Here is a 21,671-nt window from a genome sequence, read left to right on the forward strand (position 1 = left end):
ACAAACAGTATTGGTCAGGCTCTAATCTGACATAGTCCATACTGGCCACATATACATTCCTGCTATCCATTTTAGCCAAAGATAATCTGTTTAAAGCCTGTTCTTTTATTCTGATCATTCTTTTGTATTTATCAATGGACTCTCATGTACATATATACATCAATGCTGACAGTGTTTATTATCATTAGTCGTGACTTCTGATCACCACCTCCTGGGAGACACTGTCTCTGCCTGAGAATGGTAGACAACTGAAAAAACAACAGCAAAAAAAGAACATTTAAAAAATATAGAAAAAAAATGAAATGGCTGAAGTGCTTAAGTGATATTCTATAAGCTAAGCTAACCGGTCTGGATGCTAATTTATCTATAAATTACGTATGACTTTGAATGCTTGACAATTTTCTTAATTATTTCTTTGCTTCATCATAATGTTGTGTTTTTAAAAAGCCAAGAACCAATTGTTTCTGCAGGTGGTAAGAATATGCTTTCATGCCACAGAAACTAAATTCTGGCCATACGTAGGTCTATAAACAAGGGCATGTACACAGCCTGGGTGGCTTCCAAACATAAATGTATTTCATTGCTCCACATAGGTAATGTATGCTAAAAACATGTTACCTGACAAACGGGCAAATGGTTGTTACGCCCAACCTTCATTTTATTCCATCAAAATGGCAAAGCCACCAGTTTACACGCTGTAAAATGTATACATATAACGAGAAACACATTTTGGTTCAGATAGAGAGTGTGTGTGTGTGTGTGTGTGTGTGTGTGTGTGTGTGTGTGTGTTAGTTAGATACCATGTATGATAGACTGGTGCAGACTCCAGTAGATGCTTAGACAGTTCTTCTCCTTCTTCATTCCTCGTTTACATTGGCAGCCATGTAAAGGACTGGACAGCAGAGCAGACACTGCACTGGCACACTGGCTCCTGGCGCCCGGGCCCAGTTTCATGCTGCCATTGCCTGCCACACACTGGCGCAAAGTACGAAGACGTGGACTACAAGTCTCATCACTCGAGCACGAGTCTCCGGCCACCAAGCAGTCTCTACTGGCATGTACAACCTCTAACAGAGCTGTTTCAGGAAAAAATGAGAGAAATGTAGAAACATGAGGGGATTGGAAAAAGCAGTTAATGTGTAAGATCATGAGATGAAAAAAAGACCCATGCTAATGCAGACCAATAGTGCATAAGAAGAAAGGGGAAGGAAAGAATTGACACTTTGAATAAATTGTAAAGTGTTCTGAAAAGTACAGAATTTTAAAACAGCCGGAGATTTTATTATTAAATCCTGCCAATGTAATGGTTGAGGTGAGCAGGACAATGAACAAGTTTACTCTCTTTTGTATATTTCATGCTTGTGTGGTAACATATTGACCATTTCATTCTAAAACCAAGTCAAATATAACTATTACTCTGTTTGTTTCCATAGCTTCCATTAATATTTTAACAGAAATGCCTAAAATGACCACTGCAAAATTACAGTGAACAAATCCCCTGCAACTGTTGATGGAAAACCCCCACCTGCAAACAAGGTCACTCTTTGCTCTTGCCATTGTGAATTTTTATTCCATTGTGGTTTCTTGTTTGTAAAACTTCCCCAAAACCTAGAAAAATGAGCTTTGCTTCTCATGGTTGGGTCTATGAGCCAAATAGGGCAGCGGAACATTTTTGGACAATATGCAGTTGGCCACATGATAAAAGAGAAGACACAATAGTAAAAAACCAGCTGAAGTTTGATGAGAGATTATTTCCAGATAGCAGTCGGTTGATATTGAACTTAAAATCACCTAATGAATCAGCATGTTTCAGACCTGACTAAATATAACAGATGAAGACTTTAAGCTTTGAGTTATAATAATTTAATATAAACCTAGAAATGGACATGATATGTCGACACATCAAAGAGGAGAAAAGGAGTCTTGATAGTTAAAAGCATGAATTAATACGTCTTTGTGTCCAGAAATGGAAAATAGAGTTTTGCATAAAGTATATCAGATCTTTTTGTTGAGGTTCAGTATTTCTTTCACACAGAGTTTCTCTTTACGTCAGAAAAGTACGAACTGAAGAACTGAGCACACCTACTCTGAAAACAAACCTATTACTTTATAGGTTTGTTCAAATTCAGTGGATAACTGGATGACATGTATTTGGACTATTCAGTACCTTGCAAATGGCCCTGCAGGCTACAGCATTTGCTGCTTTATTGAGAAGAGAACAGCTTCAAGGATGAAGATATGAAAATAATGTCTCTGCATATTAAATGTGCATGTATTTTATTCAGTTACTGTGGGAAACCTCTTGAATGGCAGACCTATACAGATGCTAATTCATGTCCTTAACAATTCATTGCCAGACCTTGTCCCGAGTAGCTTGGACTCCTACAGTTGTACTGCATGACTCAAGCTCATTCTATTCAATATGCTGAGGTTCTTGAACCTCCAATGAGTGTCATTTACAGAACATGTTAAGAACATTATTGATTAAGAGGAACACACACATTCATCTGTTGCTTTGGTGAAGAAAGGCTTTTAATTAAGGTTTAGAATAAAGTGAAATAACCTCCAAGCAAAAGGCTTTTTTCTTTCTTCTACAGCCAACTGGGCTCTGTTGTTTGTGTTAACATTCTGTCCACTTTTGTCAGATTTCTCAGAATATGTTTTTGTCTATTTAAGTGCTGCCATTTCTAAGGATGCTCCTTGTGTACATTTGTATCTTAGGGAAATTCTGTAAACATATTCCTTAGCATGGCCTGCAGGAAACCAATTGTATCTTTTTATTCAAACAGTGAAAAATCATACCACCTTCATTTCACATGAAATCTTTTACCCCATCAGCTAAAACCACATTTTTCCATTTCATGCTGTTTTCATCTGCTTACACAGCGGGTATTTCTGGGGCAACATTGTCTCAGCTACCGTTTTGATCTCTAAAACATATATGCATACTCAGGAACAATGTATTAAAAAACAAATAATTTTCCATTCAGTCAGCACTATGCTATCAATTACATCTCCTTCCAAAGCTGGAGCTTTACTCAAACCCCACAGGTGTCCTGCGTCTCACTCACATCAGGAGTTATGCATACGCTCATATTCTATTCATCACATACCAGCTAAGCGCAGACATGTGGATGCTGGGTTGGGGAAAAGTTGCAGCCAATGCCAGTGTCCTGGAAGGCCAGATGGTCAGTTGCAAATTTATCCCAAGCCTTTCTTTACAGCTATGTCTGTCAGTTTGTGCTGCCTGGGCAGAAGCTGGAATAGACACCATACATCATGAATGCAAATTAGCCACTTGATTTGACATTTCCAATAAGCCTGTCTCAATGTACCAGTAGGGTTAGCCAATTAACCATGTCAGTAATCAATGCGTTCCAAGGCTCAGTTAAGTCCTCAGTTTCCCTGCCACATAAATCACAGGCAGATTAGCTGATCAGTTACCCTCGTGCGCCAGCTTAATCGTCCACTTCAAGAGAGATAAAATGGAAGATGAAACTTAATGAAGTCAGCTGGAATGTTACCGTCACTCCTATGTCTCTATAAAGCTGTGAAGCTGTGGGCTAAAATGGCAACACACTGGTGCATGTAATGAGTGTCTTTTTTCCAGTGCTTTTAGAATTTGTAAATTATCTTGGATAGCTGGATTAAAACTAGCAGCCTCACATTAAAGTGATTATATGACTGCTTAGCCAAGGGTGTTAGCCAACGTGATACAAGCCATTGTAGTGCAACTGCTCATTTAACACAATTGTGGCTCTATTTTTGCTCTATTTTGCAGCGCTAAACCTGTACTGAGACAAAGGGAGTTTGGGAGCTCTTGAGTCATTTTCTGCCACCAAACAATTGTGGTTAAGCCAAGGCACTTGCAGAGCTCCCGCAATACACGGGCAAATATTGTAATTTGTAATTAATAATTTATTTTACCATTTTTTTTCCATCTACTGCAGAGTGGCGTGTGCACTGAAATACAGTTTATTTCTGCAACTGATGAAGATTCTTGCCTATAATCCAATCCACTAAAGTGTGATCCAGTTACAAAGAAATGTCAATACTGACGTTGTGTTTGATAAGTGAGCAGTCTGTCTATGCAGTTAATTAAACACCTGTAGTCATTACAGACCAGCAGAGATTATATGATTTGCGAGAGGGGCTCTACTAATTCACATGGGTGGCAACGCAGCAATTTCATTGAATCACAAGGCTCTGTGTTACCATTGTTCAGGATTTAAAGATAAATAATGATAAATAATCTGGTGTACCTGTAGCACCACAAAATGATCCATCCTATAAATTAAGATTCTAATTATACTAGAATTTAATCTTGATATGATAACTAAGAAAAAACCAATAACCATTGCCATTTTCAATACCATGGAAGGAAAAATGACAATAAATTAATAAGATAATCTATAATGTATTGTAGTTTATGTACTTATAAGTATATGTACAGTGTACAATGACAGTGCTATTTTAAGCTCTTTCACATAGTGTCAAAATAAAGTCAACATGATTATCATGTATTTATAACATATTAAATTTTAAGTATTAACTAAAAATTTCAAGATATTTTTAAATAGCAAAAAGCAGAAATATTTCAAGGTTTTGTCTTTAATACGTTGCTTAGAGATGGTGGTGACTCTCAAAGCAGAGCCAGTGAGAACCGAATGAGAATTGATAAGGAATTGAATCAATGATAACAGAACCAGAATCTCTAAATTCTTATCAATTCCCATCCCTAGTAACCTATGACATAATTTAAAGCTTATCATACCTCACTAGTGCCTCCCTGGTAATATAGATATATTTTATGTTGCCACAGCGCAAAACTATTGAGACTGCTCAGTTTAGTATTGACAAATCTTCCAAAGCATGTCTGGCTACTTTTTAACCAAAGTTTTTCAATCATTCGGATCCATCAAGTCCATAAAAGGAAGAATAACCTAATGGCCTAAATATAAGAAATCAGAGATATCAGAGAATATGTGAAACTATTGGGATGGGTATCAGGTAATGTGCAGGTGAGATGGACTCACCTGCACGGCATCGCAGACCATGGCCCGCCACAATAATAAAGCGTTTTCGATTTAATTATAAATTTTGTCCTAATTATCTCCTGGGTTTGAACTATTTAATAATAAAAAAGGAAACATCACAAAAACAAAAAAAAACTCAAGGTCATTAAATGACGCATCCACCTTATTTATTGAAAATATTGATATCGTTATAGGCGATACTGGCCTCTATTTACTTGGTATAGGATCAATACAAAAATATGCAGTATCGCACACCATTGATTTAAGGCCACAGTGGTCCTAGAATAAACCAGTACTGCCAAATAGAAATTACTGCAGATAGTAATGAGAACCGGTGATTCTAAACTGGCCACAGGTGTGAATGTGAACTTAAATAGCTGTCGATTTCTCTCTTGGTTAGCTCTGTGATAGACTTATGACCTGCCCAGGGTGCACCCTGCCTCTAGCCCTATGAGCTATAGGCTTTAAATGGCCCCCACCCCTCAACAACCTTAAACTGGATAAGCAGTTAAGAAAATTAATGGATGGGTGGATTTTCTCTGTAACAGCCATTTAAAGTATTTACATTCTGTATGTTTATTTTCCTTGGTAGCAGAATAGCTTGCTATTCCCCCACTGGGTTCAAATCACCTTCACACTCACAGGGGATTCATTTGAAACAACGCATGCATGTAATCAGCATTTTAGTTTGTAATTTAACTTGTGGCTATCAGCCTCACTGTTTACTGTTCACTTTCCCAGCTGTGTCAGAGCTCTACTAAGATAACAGTAATTCTAACAAAATATTTCCTGCTGCAGCTGCATCACATTAAAAGCAGTCAACAGGAAGACTGAGTTGGCTCTTATTTTGATAGTGACAGAAATCACACTGTGATATAAATGGAATATTAAGATCCACCATGTGTTATTATCAAACAAAATTGTTCTCTTTAAATTTTCCATATGGATCATTTTAGAGAAACATGAAGGAGCAGTGATTGAACTGCACACTTCCAAATCCTCACCATGGTAACAAACTCCTTAGTGTGCCTCACGGCCATGTGCTAAACTTTTCACGCAGTGTGCAGAGCGAAATCAGATTGCAGCTGCAATTGCAGTATCTTATTTGAGACAGAGTGACAGAAGTCTGTTACAGCAAGCACTAAAAACCTGTATTCCTCTAAATGACGTCTCAGGTCCCTGAGATTGCATCAGGTCTTGGATAGAAACCATTTAGTTCCCTGATAACAATCTCTCTCCTCCAGCAACATGAACGACCCCGTCTTTAATCAATGCTTTCCCTCAGAGGAGCTTCAGCCCAAAAGGAGTGACTCTTCTTCCTTTCACTTATCCAAAGATTCACAAAAACACTGCACTGAAACACTTGTGTGAATAACAAATATATACCACACTCATCCTTAAAAATATCAAAATTACACGTGTCTGCTACTCTGGATCAACTATAATTATCAATAAACCCTAATCCTTCTTTGTGATGCTGCATGTACTCACATCTGCATCACATATAATTTCCCCCAGGGATCAATAAAGTATTCTGATTCTGATTCTGATTGTGATCTTTGCCAAAGCTCTTATTTTCAATATTCTTATTATAAATTACTGTTACTGGAAGCAGTAGCATTCATATGCTTGCCAGACAAGTTTTCTTTTCAACTGTGTGTACTTAAGTCTTTTTTTCCATTTTGCCAGTTGTATACTTTAGAATTCTTCGTCCCTGCTATGCAGTTAGAGAAAAAAACAAACAAACAAATTGATCCTATAATGCAAGGGCTGCTGTGTGAAGGGAACAAATCCTAAACAAAAGATTATATTTGAATGCATGAAAGAGGCTTTTTGTTATTCATGGGTTGAATTCCTGATTCAGTTGAGCATCCGTGTCAGTTTGATCTAAGGGCTAGATGCAACAAAAATGACTGGCACAGCTACAAAAGTATCCTAGCACTGATGTTTGTTTAGCTCTGTGTCAATGTGAACTGCTATCCTTTTGAGAAGCCGTAACTTTGGTCTTGGATGAAAATGTGTTATCAAGTGAAATGTGAGATTAAGGCGTTTGGGGTTTAAAGATACCTTAAGTAACTTATGACACTAAAAGAATTATATAGCCCAAGTCACATGAGAGCTGTCTGGATAAAGTGTGCCAATCGCCATAGGCTAAGTGTGGAGACATTTTGGAAGTATTTTATGTCCAAAGAGTCAGTTCTAAGAGTTATCTCGCTCACATTGCACACTGTCTGTTGCTTAAATACCAAGATCAGAGATTTTAAATGTATCTGTCAGCACGCTAAAATTCTGTGAATGTATTTACTGAATATTTAACACTAAACACATGAAAATATTATTTGCGAGTTTTTGAAGTTTTGCAAAAAGCTACAAATGTCAACCTCATAGAGTCATTATGTCAGCCAAGTACAAATAAAGGAAGATTTTAAATATCAAGAGTTTTACTTTGCAGTTACATAAAGGTTTTAAAAAAAGACAAAGATGCATTGGGGTGTTGAGGCTGAGAAGCAATTCCTGCTCTCCAGCCTGTATGTTCACATTTCACCTTTACTGTTAAAGACGGGCTATCCCTTGTCGAGACCGACTGCATGAACAGGCCAGTTATTGTCCCCCCATGAAAAACAGAGCGACTTGATAAAGTAGTTGATCAACTGAACAATAAGCATTGCTGTTAGTAGATCCAGTAGATACATTTAAACAGATTTTATATGTAATGAATAAATGTGAATACCACATGACTAAGAAGTAGAAGTGAAAAATGAAATGAGAGGTGGAATCTAAATCCATTACTCATTTAGATTGTCTCATCTTTAAAATGCTGTTCCTCCAGGAATGCAGATTTCTAACTGTGCTTGGTTATATTCTTCCATTTTTTTCCTCCCTTGTTTGCTGTGAAGTACTTTCTATCCTTCTTTTGAGACAAGAGTTGTAAACTACACGATCATCATCATCGAATCATCATCATTACCTTTCTAAATCTTGATGATCACTGCTCGATGGTTAACAGGTGCTGTAACTCTACAGCCACAATCGAGAATCTAGAGTTTGCTCTGGTCTTTTATGGAGGATTTCATCAGTGTGATACTGTAGTCCTACTTTAGCAGTCTTCTTATTTAATGGTTTAAAGATGGCAGGAGGAGACCAGCATACACGCAGTCTGCTTGGCTACTACTGACACAAGAAAGATTTTTGCCAAATCCAGTCTTCCAGCAAATAGAGTTGTCTTCAAATTTGATCTTAAAAAACAAAAGCCTGTGGCCCGGCTGGGCTCCTTCCGGGGGGTGGGATGCCCTCAGGCCTCTGGCCTCTGAGCCTGAAGCTCGGTCCTCTCTGGCACAGCTGGCTGCCGGCAGAGCCCTCTGGCCTCTGCTCCGTAGCTGCGGGGTGACCTCTCCTTTGGGGCTCTACTCAGCTCTTCCCAGGAGGGTGGCACGGTTCCCCCCCCCCCTTTGGTGGTCCTCCTCGGGTCCTTGTACTCTGAGGCCTCTGGATATCTGGGGCCTGGATCTCCTCCATACCTGCTTCATACCCTGGAGGACGGGGCTGTGGCCCCCCCCACACTCCCTAGCAGATCGTTACATGGAGAAACCTTTGGAATGCAAGCATGCTGATCCACACAGGTATGCACACAGGTGTACACACGGGTATTCACAGAGGCGGACTACAGCTTTCTTGGCTGCTGCCTCAAAGCACATTGTGCGCTGTCTATCTTGCGTGCTGCACAATATCGTTTATTATTTAGTATCTACTGATACCTACTGCTAGCTAGTTTATTGTGATGGTGCTGTTTTTTTTATTATGTTGCTCTTTGCTGTTTGCTTTCTCTTCTGTTTTTTTTCTCCATACAGGTGACCCAGGTGTTTTTTTTTTTTTGTTTTTTTCTTTCTTCCCCCCTTCTCACCGTCTCTTCTCCCCTTTGGTTTTCTTTCTCTCCCTCTCTTTCATTCTTTCTCCCTGTCCTATCCCCCAGTCATGTCTGTCCCGTTTGTAGCAACCGAAAATAAAATAAATTCATAATTATAATAAAGGTCAATCAAATGGACCAATATGGCAAGGCCATGATGATCCACTTGGTAAAATAAATCCGCTTGGCATCTTTCTTGGCCTTAAGACAACAATTCTGATGCTAAAGATCCAAACGGGACACACAAAAAAAAAAAACCCCACACACAATACAAACAGTTGTTATTGTTACTGAAGTGACACAGAAGGAACCTAGTCCACAAAAATCCTCACCTGCTATTCCTCATTTAGTTTCTACAGTGTATCTGAATCATCAGGCTTGTATCAACAGCAGACTGAAGTGGTCTAGAAGCCCTGGGCCAGGTGCCAACATGCAAACCAGTGCAACACCTCCCATCTGCTGAAACATACACACAACCACAACTACTAATCCACAGCATGGTATGTTCTTATTAAACCATAAGAAGGACTACAAAACACTTGGCTGGGATTGGCTCGTTGTCCTGGTACCTAATTAAGTAACCTGGAAATAATGCCAGTCATTTTGGTGAGCCCAACAAGGATCAGGTCTTAATGAAGGAAACAACACAGCTCCTGGATGACTGAGGTCACTCCATGACAAATGAATAATGCAGACAAATGTTCTCCTTCTTTACTTTCATTGTTCTCAGTTTTTTAAAGTTATACACATACTGTAATAGAGACAATAGTTTTACCATGTGACGTGATTATTTGATTTTAAAAAGTCTCTCTGAAGTCACAACTGCTCTAAAACGTTCACTTGGGTGTGTGAAAAAGTTTTTGTGAAGGCCGAAGTAGAAATCCATTAACACCTTGTATCTGCTTTAATGCCGAGATGGTCTGAGGAGCCATCGTGTACTTTGTCAATATAGCATTTTTTCTGTTTGTTGGAGAAAAAGTAAACATGCAAGCAGATATTGAATTGTTTTAAATTGTGTGATAGTGAAAGATATTATTGGGGTTTTTACAATAAATGCTTAGAGTACTTATTCATACTTCCTTTGCTGCAGAGCCTATATATTCCAGTCATAACCCAAGAGGCAGCTTCGAGCATTTACATGGAAGGAGGAGATGCAACTTGTTACTTTTAATGAGAGAGGAAATTATGAAATGCTTTCTTTTGATATGCAGAGCAGTTTCCATCAGACTGAGTTGGAAACATTTACATTTAATACATTTTCCCAGATGTGAGAAAAATAATAGTTTATTTTTCTCTCATCTGCGATTATTTAGTGGCAAGACTTGAGGAGCGAAGGTGGGTGTGTGCCAATTTGTGTGTCACTGTGAAGCCTTGTCAGGGTTCAGTCTCAATGTCACACAACAAAGACTGCTTTATCTCCACTCGGAAATGGTGACATTATGAGTGTGTCGACTATTGGTATGTAATGGCTGCAATTAACTTATCAGAACATCGTCCTTTGCTTGCAGAGGGCGAGAGCGTGACGCATCAGGTTTTTCTGCCAGTGTGAAAGTGTTGGCTGTCTGCAGCACTGAAGAAGAAACCAAGGCATACAAATGATGAGGCTTCTCAAATACAGAGGGCATACTACAAGATGGCTGGCAGTTTTTTCTCTGTTACATAAACAAACACCAGCCTTGAAAGCTTCATTATGAATCATCTTCTCACTGTCAGGGCAACTTGATTATTTTTTTGCAGATTAAACACCTGGTCTAGAAGTGTTCATAGAGCAACATTTACAATATGTTTAATGCATGTGGTGGAGAAAAGAGCGGTACAACTCACTCTAAATTTTAAACAGCAATTAACTCCCTGTTTCATGTTGCATTATTTTATTATGTAAAAACAAATAAAAATGTTCTAAAGCTTTATTTTGATGGCATCAAACCAAATGAGAAGTTTGGTTAGTTTTGATCAGCATTTGCTGATTGCTTTCTTTTTATGAGGAGGACATGTGAGACACCAAAAGCATGGAGAGGTGGGTATCAAATCGACAAGGCACAAAGTAACTGTTGATGAAGGTTTAAAAGGAGTCCTTGTCACACAGTAGAATCAGAAACTATGAGATCAGGGCTGGAGAATTTTGAATCTGAACCCCCGTTAACTTCACTGCTCACTTCACTGTTTTCTCTCCTACAATTGAACAGAAAAATAACAGCTACACATTGCACAAGGCTAACCAGAACTTCTTGGATGGGTTGCCATTCGTCTATCAAGATTTCTAGTCTGGTCCTCGTCCTCAGCGCCTCACAATCCTAACAAGATACAGAGCAGCCTGAGCAAGTTACACGATGCAAAAAAGTTGTCCTTTGGAGCCGGCGCATTTCATTCATTTTCTTTTTTATAAGAGGTTTTTCTGTGTGGAGTTGCATGTGTGTATTTTCTCCTGGTCGTGTTTCCAGAGTCCAAAGATATGAATATTAGATTAATTAGTGATTTCAACTTGGCCGTCTTTTTTGTAGTGGTTTTAAGAAAAAAGTAAAAATAATCCTCTTAACAATTCCCTTCTTTTAATTTATCTTACATAACTTGCATGCTCTTTTGTGTTTTCAAATTTTATTTTATTTTTTTGTTTTTAAAAAGAATGTAATGAACAACTTCAAATCCTCCTCCCTTTCTGGAAAGGGCAAGCCTAGCACCAATCTCACATCAACCTGCACATCAACCTGTATCTTTAAAGTAGTCTCCAGTGTATCCTGGAGCGTGACATCACGCTGTTAAATAACTCTGACAAGACAGGTCACTATTGCTTTAACAAACTCACATCTGTTCAGTTCCTTGTTAAATTTTCATGTAGCTGTGCCACATAAATTTTCACACTAAGTATGATTTTCCCACATGTCACCATAAACCAAAGCATCGTCTAAATGGGATACACAGCCTGTCAAACTAGCCGAAGGCTTCATAAGGCTTTGAAATGTTGCAGGAAATCAGTAATAAAAGCTGAGATTTCTTCAGTCCTGGCCGTTACTGACATCTGCCAATATCCCTTTAAAGGTCTAGTCTCATGACAAATTTTTCACTTCCAACCCAATCAATGAAGTATTTCATGTGTAGCACTGCACAATCAGGTTCAGTGACAGCATTAACCTTTCTAAAGTCAGTACAGAATCTGTCAGAACCATCAGCCTTATCTGCCAGCAGACACGGAGAAGCACAAATAGAGCTTGCTTGTTCAGCTGTCCCATTTTCCAAATGTATTTAGCTTCTTTTCCCATCCCTTTGCACTTTTCCATAGGCATCCCATGAAAATGCTGGCTTAATGGCTTGAGCAGCCCCCACATTTATGTCATGCTCAATTAGTGTGGTGTGTGTAGTGTGTTAAGAGAGATGAGTGTTATTGAAACAGCTTCACAAGGTCTGACTGCTGAACATCTGACAGAAAACCCAACTGGTTGTTTAAATGTGTTAGATACTCAGAATTTTTTTAATTTGCCTGTTAGAATGGGTCCAGATGGAAATTTTAAGTAATCAGCAGACAAAGCTCCCACTGTGACAAATGTTCCTAAAGTTTCCAACTTAGGAGTTTCCTAGCCCACCAATCACTGTTTACTTCAGAGTGAGGTGGCAGCATGATAGGACTTTAATAGTTTACTTCATACGACTGAACTTTCTTCCTCCTTTCTAGAGTATCAAATGAGATACGGCTTTTAAAGTCTGCTAAACCCAGTCTGAAAAAGTGAGTTTGTCAAAAGCAACAAAACTTGATCTTCTGATTCAAAATGTGTGCTTCAGCTTTCCTATCAACAGGCTGTGTGTTTCTTGGTAAACTGACAGTTTGCATCTTAGCAGTGGAGCAGGCAACAGGCAATATAAGATGGCACAACATTCTTTAATTCATCACCTAACTCAGTTAGCTATCCCCATACTGTGTGCCCAAATACTGCTTCATTAGCACTGATGTTTGTGCTTTCTTGTTCCCTCATTGCAAGTATAACATAGACTTTAAAGTCTCGTCCAAATGTTGTAGGGCTCCTTGAGGCTACTTGACACCTGGTGTTTAAGCCTCAAGCTGTTTTATCATTCGTGTGAAATTGAGAGCTGTGAAATTGCCCTCTTGGTCAGTTTGGACCACAAAAAGTTGACATGAAGGAGTGCAAGTGAAATGCTCCAGAATAATGAGAACTTTTACATATTACAGTCATCATATAGTAATTCCTAGCATTGATGTTTGGTAATGGACCCACACAATACAAGATTAGACATTCAAATGGAGTGAAAGCATGATGGATTGAAATTTCTCAGTCCTACACTTTGCATGTGTCATAGCAGAAGAGTTGGTTGAGGATGCTGGCCAAGACATTCATTTGATTCCTAAGGTTCTTGTGAGGGTTGACCAAAATAAAAGATTTATGAACTCTCTTTCCAAACCTTCCAAAGCTAAATCATTACCCAGAAGGACAGGTGTTGGGGACAGGTACCGCCTCTCTTCAAATCAGATTGGAATAGAGATTGAAAGTATCAAAGGACATCCACAGAGGAACCAAACCTATGCCAAGCACAGAAGATTTAAGTTGAAGTGCAGGCTGAGAAAGGTAAAACACTCCACAATAAAGCACTAAGTGGTACTTTTTCCCTTCCATCTAAAGATACAAAACCATCTAAAAAGCGCATGAGTTACATGAACAGAATTGAATAGTGTGCTCTTTAAAGAAAGAAGGTTAGTTTTATCAGATAAGTCTCAGCTTTTTACTGTTGGCATAAGCCCAGCTGACCACACACAGGGGGAGTCTGTACATTTGGAGGGAGGCCTGCTTATTGGACAGTTCTTTCTAGTGTCCCTCGTTTTGACAAGAGTAGCAGACTTTGTTTGGACCTGGAACATCTCTCACAGCACTATGAGAAGCCTCATGAGACACACCTGGCCTAAATCTAGAATTTTCAAAACATACTCATCGACCATAAGAGCAACAGGCTTATAATGCTACTGATATTAATAAGAATAAGGCGTCTTAACCTTCTGCTCATTAATCTAAGTAGCAAGGTGAGAAGGCAGAGTGCTAGTAAACTCTTCAAAGGCAGTAAGGTCACATAAACCATCATATTTCTGTTTCAGAAGACGTGCACCACTGTATAAATTGATGCATACATGCAAAAAAGAAAAAACTGGATCAACACTAAGGACAGAGCTAAATGCTAGGACCAGAAAACTGCACACATTGGAAAATCAAGGTTTCATGAATAAACCAGCGTCATACTGAAAGAGTGACAAATGAATGTGGGTCTTTTTTTATCAAATTTCATGGCTCAAGCCTCCCTGACATTAAACCACAGAAACAACTAGATTGTGTTCTTCTCCCAACAGTCGGGGGCTCATCTGTTTTTCCCTCATTTCTCAATTCCAGTTTTAACTGTTCCACTATTGCACTCAACTTTCCCAATGCTGCCTCATCCATCAGCCATTCGTGGTCTTATTCAAACTGTAACACTTCTTAACTCTTATTTTATCCTTCCCTTTCTCCTTCTCAAATAACAAAGACCCATTAAATAATTTTTAAAACAATGTCACTGGAGCCAGGATTGCTAGCTTTTTGTTTAGTTATGTTGATACTTACACACCTCAAAAATACTCCTTAAGTCGGCCTTTTTGGGGAAATTTTTTCAGTTTTTTAACCAGTTCAAGTCTACTGCTGAATTAACCAAACCAGCATTTGTAACCTAAGCCAACGTTTTGAGAGACAATCTTTTCAGATGCACAAAGATCAAAGCATTTCTATGGTTAGTATCCATATTTGGCAGTTACCGTAGACTATGTGGCTAGAAAGAATGAAGGAGGATCAATCCAGAAGAAGAACACAAGGCAATGTGAGGAACCAAACACACAATTATTCTCCATAACCTGAAGCGTTTTGGTTTAAACCCCCAATTTATGCACCCCCTTGTCGTCATGTGCACACTGGCAGCTGGTATTGATGCATGTCTAAATTTCCTGTATTAGGGAAGACAGAATGTTTCAGCCAATACTCCAAGCTGCTCCCAATTCTTCAACCCCATGGACAACTCAAAAAATAACAAAGAGGCCTGAAAACAACAAAATAACTGTTGGGGGATACAAAAATGCTCTAGTCAGACAGCAATAAGTAAATAAAGATACCCAGTTACAACCACCCAAACACATCTCACTCCCCCCAAAAAAGAAAGAAAGAAAGAAAAATCTTCACTCTGGGTCTCCCAAACCTTATTTTGCAGGTATAAACATTTAAGGCTTTTCTAGATTTTATCAGTGGAGGTGCCCTTACCTCCTATGGTTAGCTAATTCAGGATGTAACTAAGAAGTTAGAGCCACACAGTAATAATTTTCACAAAGTCAATAATTCAAAGAAAGCTGAACAAAAAAAAATGGTGCTAACCTATGAGCTACATCTGGATATACTAGAGATAACTACAATATAATGCAACCAAAGCAAATGTAATCTGTTGGTTGTCTGAATGACAGCCTTCTGAAGGCTTCCAGGAAGGTGAAGTAATTTCCTTTATTAGGACCTAAAAAGGAGGACCCAAAAAAGCAGGCCCAACAACCAGTACTAACATAAGCCTAAGGCAATCACAGAATGCCAAGCTACTGCTGATGAGTGGACCACCACTGTTTGAGAAATGGGCTGTGCGATATCCTGAAATGAGAGGACAGGGCCGAGTAAGAGCATCTTCTCTGGAAGTCATAAGAAAATATTTATAGAATACTAGCTGGATGACTTCATGCTGTTATTAAGTGTTAACACTGTCAGGTCTGATGTTGTGGCAAGACCATAACACCTGGCAGCTGTGGTTGTCACTCAAGAGTCATAACAGGATATGCGAGGGGCCATGAATTCCAGTACAATGATTGATGGGCACTTTTACTGATGAGACTCAAATTCAAATTCAAATTTTATTCAAATTTTATTTGTCACGTACACAGTCATACACAGTACGATATGTAGTGAAATGCTTGGACAACTGCTCGTGACCTAAAGAAAACAAAAAAGGAAAAGGCTATGAATAAGATAGGAAATAAATATGAAAAATTAAAAAGGGTAAATTTAACTAGGAAGGAATAAAATATAAATTAAGGTTAAAAATGAAATAACTGTACAACACAAATTAGAATGAAGGGTAAATTTAACTGGGAGAATAAGATAAAATATATAAATTAAAGTTGAAAATAAAATAACTGTGCAACAAAATACACAATACACAATATAGAACTATATAAGAATGTATGAAGAAATATAAATAAATATATGCACAATAACAGCAGCGTGATTTAAGTAATGAAGTGAAACCAAAGTCCAGAAAGTCCAGTGTGTGTGTAAGAACTGTATGTGTGGGTCAGTACTGTGTGGTGGTGTGATTGAGAGACCGTATCGCCTGCGGGAAGAAGCTCCTCCTCAGTCTCTCTGTGTTGGTCTTCAGGGAGCGGAATCGCTTTCCTGACCTCAACAGAGAGAACAGTCTGTTGTTGGGATGGCTGAGGTCCTTCACCATCTTCCTGGCCTTGGTCCAGCACCGCCTGCTGTAGATTGAGTGCAGGTCAGGGAGCTCGGAGCGGATGGTGCGCTCAGCTGACCGCACAACCCTCTGTAGAGCTCGTCTGTCCTGCATGGTGCTGTTCCCGAACCAGGTTAAGATGTTTCCCGCCAGGATGCTCTCTATGGTGCAGGAGTAAAAGTTCCTGAGCACCTTGGAGGGCAGTTGGAAGTCTCTCAAGCATCTGAGGTGGTAGAGACGCTGTCGGGCCTTTTTCACCACGGTGTTGATGTGACAGGACCATGACAGGTCCTGCGTGATGTGAACTCCGAGGTATTTGAAGCTGTCCACTCTCTCCACTGGGCACTCGTTGATGACGGGGGTCTGGTAGTTCCTCTCCTTAATAGCTCTGTGTCATCTGTGTTCCTCAGACTCTCAGCATGCCTCCAGTCCTTGAGACCTGTCTGGCACTGTTTAGTGCAGCAGAAGCAGCCACACTGACAGGACGTCATACATGAATCTTAAGATAGGGCTGTTCAGCCGATCGCCTTCACCTGCCTTGTCATAAACGGGTGGAACATTTTCAGTGGCATGATGTGATTCAAGATGTATAGAAATCCTGCAGGTTTATTCTACTTTTTAATTACATGGGTCTTGACACACTCTACTGGTGATATAAAACAATAATCTAGTCTCTTTCAGCTGTGCATCATTTAAATGTGTATCGTTACAAAATGCCATTTTATCCCCATTTGATTTGCATCTCCTCAGTAACTGAGTAATCGGTATCTTCACAGATGCTCCAACCTCTTTGAGAAGTCTGCACTGGGAAATTATCATTCACCTAGAGACAACACTATGATGACAAAAAGTGAAATGTGGGTCAGTGTGACCAGATGTTAAGCTATTAGAGTAGAGTCTGGAGCAAAGGACTCTGTCAATCATGCAGGACCCATAGGTGGAAACCATTCATCTGCAGTATCTCAGTTACATGAGTTTTTGAGTTCCTTTGTGATTCACTGTTTAAAGCTTCAAATGACAGGTCACAAAGGGATCAGACAAACCAAAAGGCCTTTAGTCAGCACAGACTTAAGCATAAAGATGCAACAAGGCTGGAAATGTCCACTGCTAAACAACAAACTTCTTCTTTAACTAACGCATGTGTTAAAACAGAGCTGTTTACACAGCTAGACTATGGACAGAGTTGAATTGTAAAGGACGTGTGAAAGTCATTCCTCAAGTATCTAAAACCTGGCAGCTATTTGTCATCTTCAGAGCTGTCAATCATGCTTAACAACACTGTTAGTGATACTTGTGATTTACAGTCAGATGCTGAAGTCTTTCAAAATACTAGGAGTACAGTCAAGATAGGATGACAGCAAAGCCTCAGCATTTTCCTCTCCTCATTAGCATGTCACAGGAGTGATTCATAACATACCATGCAGCCTTGCATGGTTCTAAAAGCTTTGACTGCTAATCAACCAGGTAGTTATTTAAACATTACTGTGCATTTTAATTGGGCGTGCTTTGGGATTTCAGTATCATTTCATGCTTTTGATTTGATCGACTCTGACTGTGTGTAATATGAAATTATATTTAAGTAAATTTTTCTTCAGATCCTCAACACTGTTTTGTGTTTTTTCTACAGATTTATCCTCGTATTTTTCCTGCAAACAGGAACACTGAGTGACTGAAGCAGCTATCTCTTATTCTAACAAAAAACCCATTAGGCATTTCTGTCACAGTTTATAGAACAAAAGCACTTTGTATGAGATGATTACAATTTTCTTTTCCAGTCACTTCAATTTAACTTCCAGTGGCAATAAACCATAACAATGTCCTAATTAATTTCAGCTCTGAAATTCATAGTTAGTCAAACAGACTGTCGGGATTATAGCTTGCAGGGCCAAACATGACTGAGGCTGAAGTATAATTGAAAAAGTGGCTTCATTAACTGTGTTTGCTGTATTTCTGCAAAGGCAACAAAAAATAATTCTAAATTTATGCAGGATTCATTGCTAGAAAACTGACAACATAAATAAAATCTCTCAGATTGTATTAATTCAGCATCGAGCTGCTTTACTTTCTTTTGCAAAATCTGCCCTGTACCACATGACTCTATGTGAGTCTGCTTTCACTTAATCACAGTCGCAGCTCATGAGTATTGGAGTTATTTTTTATGCCAAACTGAATCAAAGCACTAAATCAGCTGGTGGCAGTAATCATACATGAAGGTTGCATTATTCATTAGACTCCCATGTTTCTATGAAGACAAAAAAAATTAGAAAATGTGGGAAAAATCTTTCCAGAATCAACCTCCCACCTGTCCAAGATTAAATAGAACTGAGACGCTGCTTTGTGGTTTCAGCGTATTTCAGTCTAATTTATAGTTTAGTCGTGAAGTCTATGGAACTATGTAACAGACGTCTCAGCCAACAGTGACAACCAGAGATTAAGTTATGACAGCTGTCTTTTCTGAATAGGTCGAGTGCACGTTGAAAGGACCCACATCATACATGCATTTCCAATATGAAAGGAGTTTCAGTGGAACACTGATGGAAGAGAAGACAAAAGAAACTGAATTAGCAGTTGGGAACAAAGAGAAATGAAGACTTCTCTGTGAATATAAAACTATTCACCAACATTAGGTTATATGGTTCAGTTATAGTGTGTGTGCTCCATTACCATTTGTATGATAATCACATAGATTGCTTCTCTGCCTTTCCTTTGTCCCTGAATACCAAGACTGTCAAGGCTAGCTCATAGTGAATGCAGTGTGTGCCACTTCCTTGTTCAAGGTCTCCTAGTGTTAATTTGTTCAAAAATGTATGTATAGTCACATTAAAGAGATTTTCCACCTTAATAAAAAAAATATCCCCACTGATAGATAAATATTTGTAAAGACTGAAATGAAAATGGAAACAACGTGACCTGAAAATATTCACAGAAGAGATAAAGCGCATCACGCCATAAGTTTTGGAATTACTTATTTTTCCCTTTCTTTTCCTTTTTTAACTTTGTTCAAAATGTTCCTTGTAAATGTCAAGCTGACTTTAGTGTCATTTTCCAAAAGGTTGCTCTGTTATAATTTCAATATATGAAATGCCATAAAGTAACATGCCCAAATTAGTTTTAACAAGAGACTTCCACGCGTACTTACTTATGATTGTAATTAGTCAAAGAAGTTTAGTGTCTATGATTCTTGGGCTTAACAATATTTAGATTCGATATTAATCCTGAAACTACCTATTTTTTCACAAGGCAGCTTTGTGTCTTCAGGATTTTAAGAGAGCAACGTAACCTTTTACATTATATTATGTGTTTTTAAGCCCAAATAGTTAGAAGAGATTGTGCTGAAGTGACATTGCACTGTAGACTGTAGACGCTTGTCTAGACCAAAATACTACATTTTTTTTTCTACAAGAACCTGATATCTACTTACGAGGACATTATATATATCATTATATACCCACTTTAAATTTCTATTGAAATTTAAAACGAATGTTCTCATATGTGGATCTAATTTTTCTCAGAAACAAAAATCAGGTAAAATAAATAAATAAATCGGTTTTTACATTCTTCAGGTCCCAATCAGCCCAAATAGCAAAGATAAATTAAAAATGCATGTCATGGAAGAGTTTGGGTCTTAGGAGGTTAAAGAATATAAAGCTGATATATTTAAAGCTGCACTTTATAAAGAAACCTGCAAATGAAAATGCTCCAAATGTCAGTTACTGTGTAAAGGGGCTTAAATATATGGTCTTATTGCTATTCTCAAAGTTAGCCATAAATTACTATAAAATACCCTTAAATGTAACTTTAAATAACTGCAGTAATACCTGCCCAACCGCTCACTACAAAAACAACAAGGAAGAAAGATGACTGATTGTGTCACATCTCACGGCTCTCCTGCTGCAGCAGAGCAGCGGTTTTTACTCGTGACCACGATACACAGCTGTGGCTATGAGTGGGGTCGACACCTTGAATTAATTACAGTACAGATGCCTGTATGCACTTTGTAACTCACTCTGTATGTATCCTGTAACTTACTTTTTTACTGTCTCATCAAAAATATTACCAACATTAAAAATGTCTTCTTTTCCGTTGCAATTCCTTGTGCACAGAGCTTACACTGCCCAGAGAGCGTGCATCTGCCTCTGAACAATCTGACTCTAAGAGTGTGCATTTGCCCACCCTCCTCACGCCAAAATTGGCCTGCAATCCCACTGCACTTAATGATCCGAGCCCAAGTATGCTTCAGTTTGCTCCAGCATCTTGACTCTTCTTGTTTTTGAGAAGCTCTCTTGGAGAGAACCATGAGGTTCATGACTTATTTGGGGCAGTTTCTGGAAAGAGTGAAATCCTCCCCTCTTGCACGCCTTTTAAATCTGGTAATTACCTAACAGCTGATGAAACACTGGAATTCCACGCTTGGAGATCATGCAACATGATTACTGTGCCCGAATCTACTTGAATGACGCTTAGCCTTGTCTCTTCAAGTGTCCCGGGCCACAACACACAGCAATCACTCCTGTCAAATGAAATCAGCTTCTGGGGTTTATCTGTAGTGCAGATAAAATAGTGTGAGAACACTGTACGTCATTACATTACATATCAAGTTGATAGTAGCATCTCCTGCTTATTCACAGTGTAAACAGCAAAGACATACATTAATTTCCCCTTTGACAGCTTTGGATGGCACTAACACATGTTAGTGTTTCAAAGCCGTAGCACCTCCTGCTCACTGGGCCTCTCCACCTGCAAAATTCTGCATTTTAATGTAATGTTGTGCTTATCCCTTTCAGCCATGGGCTTTTTAATAATATGAATTCCTTGGTAATTCTTTGCCATCTTGCTAACTGAGCTGCACGCACCGGAGGATTGGATACCTTCCACTCGGATTAAAATTATAACGGTAAAGATCGGACTAAAGATCTGAGCGCTTTAAACAAGTCACCCCAAGGCTACCACGAACAGAGAGAGGATGCCACAGCACTCTGCTTCTGCTGACCACACCAGGAAGACGAGCAGCATGCATAAAATCCACATACATAAAATATATTTTTATTTTATTATTATTTTATGTAAGGTGTCTGAGGCAGAGGCGTATTTTTAATGAGGCTACCAGTATGGGAAATTAAACTAAGATTGGTATTTGAATTTTCAGTGTGCTGTGCTGTGCCAAAAAGAGGATTAATGATTCATTTATAGCGCTCACATTGACAGACAGTGCAAAGTGCGTTTCG

The 21,671-nt window shown here is 38.8% G+C and overlaps 1 protein-coding gene across 4 annotated transcripts in view; it reads right to left on the minus strand.

The window, feature by feature from the left end:
• gfra4b (GDNF family receptor alpha 4b) overlaps positions 1–21,671 on the minus strand; it is a 57,392-nt gene that overhangs the window by 16,722 nt on the left and 18,999 nt on the right. For 3 of the 4 annotated variants that reach the window (XM_082507763.1, XM_082507761.1, XM_082507762.1), the window contains one exon: positions 801–1,076. In XM_082507763.1, coding sequence (XP_082363889.1) covers positions 801–954 — 154 coding nt within the window. In that variant the 5' untranslated portion in view covers positions 955–1,076. Of the gene's footprint in view, positions 1–800; positions 1,077–9,272; positions 9,397–21,671 lie in introns of those variants that run through there. The other variant, XM_082507764.1, reaches the window with a different exon arrangement.

The sequence above is a fragment of the Aulonocara stuartgranti genome (assembly GCF_965226115.1).
Source record: "Aulonocara stuartgranti genome assembly, chromosome: 2".
In the NCBI taxonomy this organism is placed as follows: Eukaryota; Metazoa; Chordata; class Actinopteri; order Cichliformes; family Cichlidae; genus Aulonocara; species Aulonocara stuartgranti.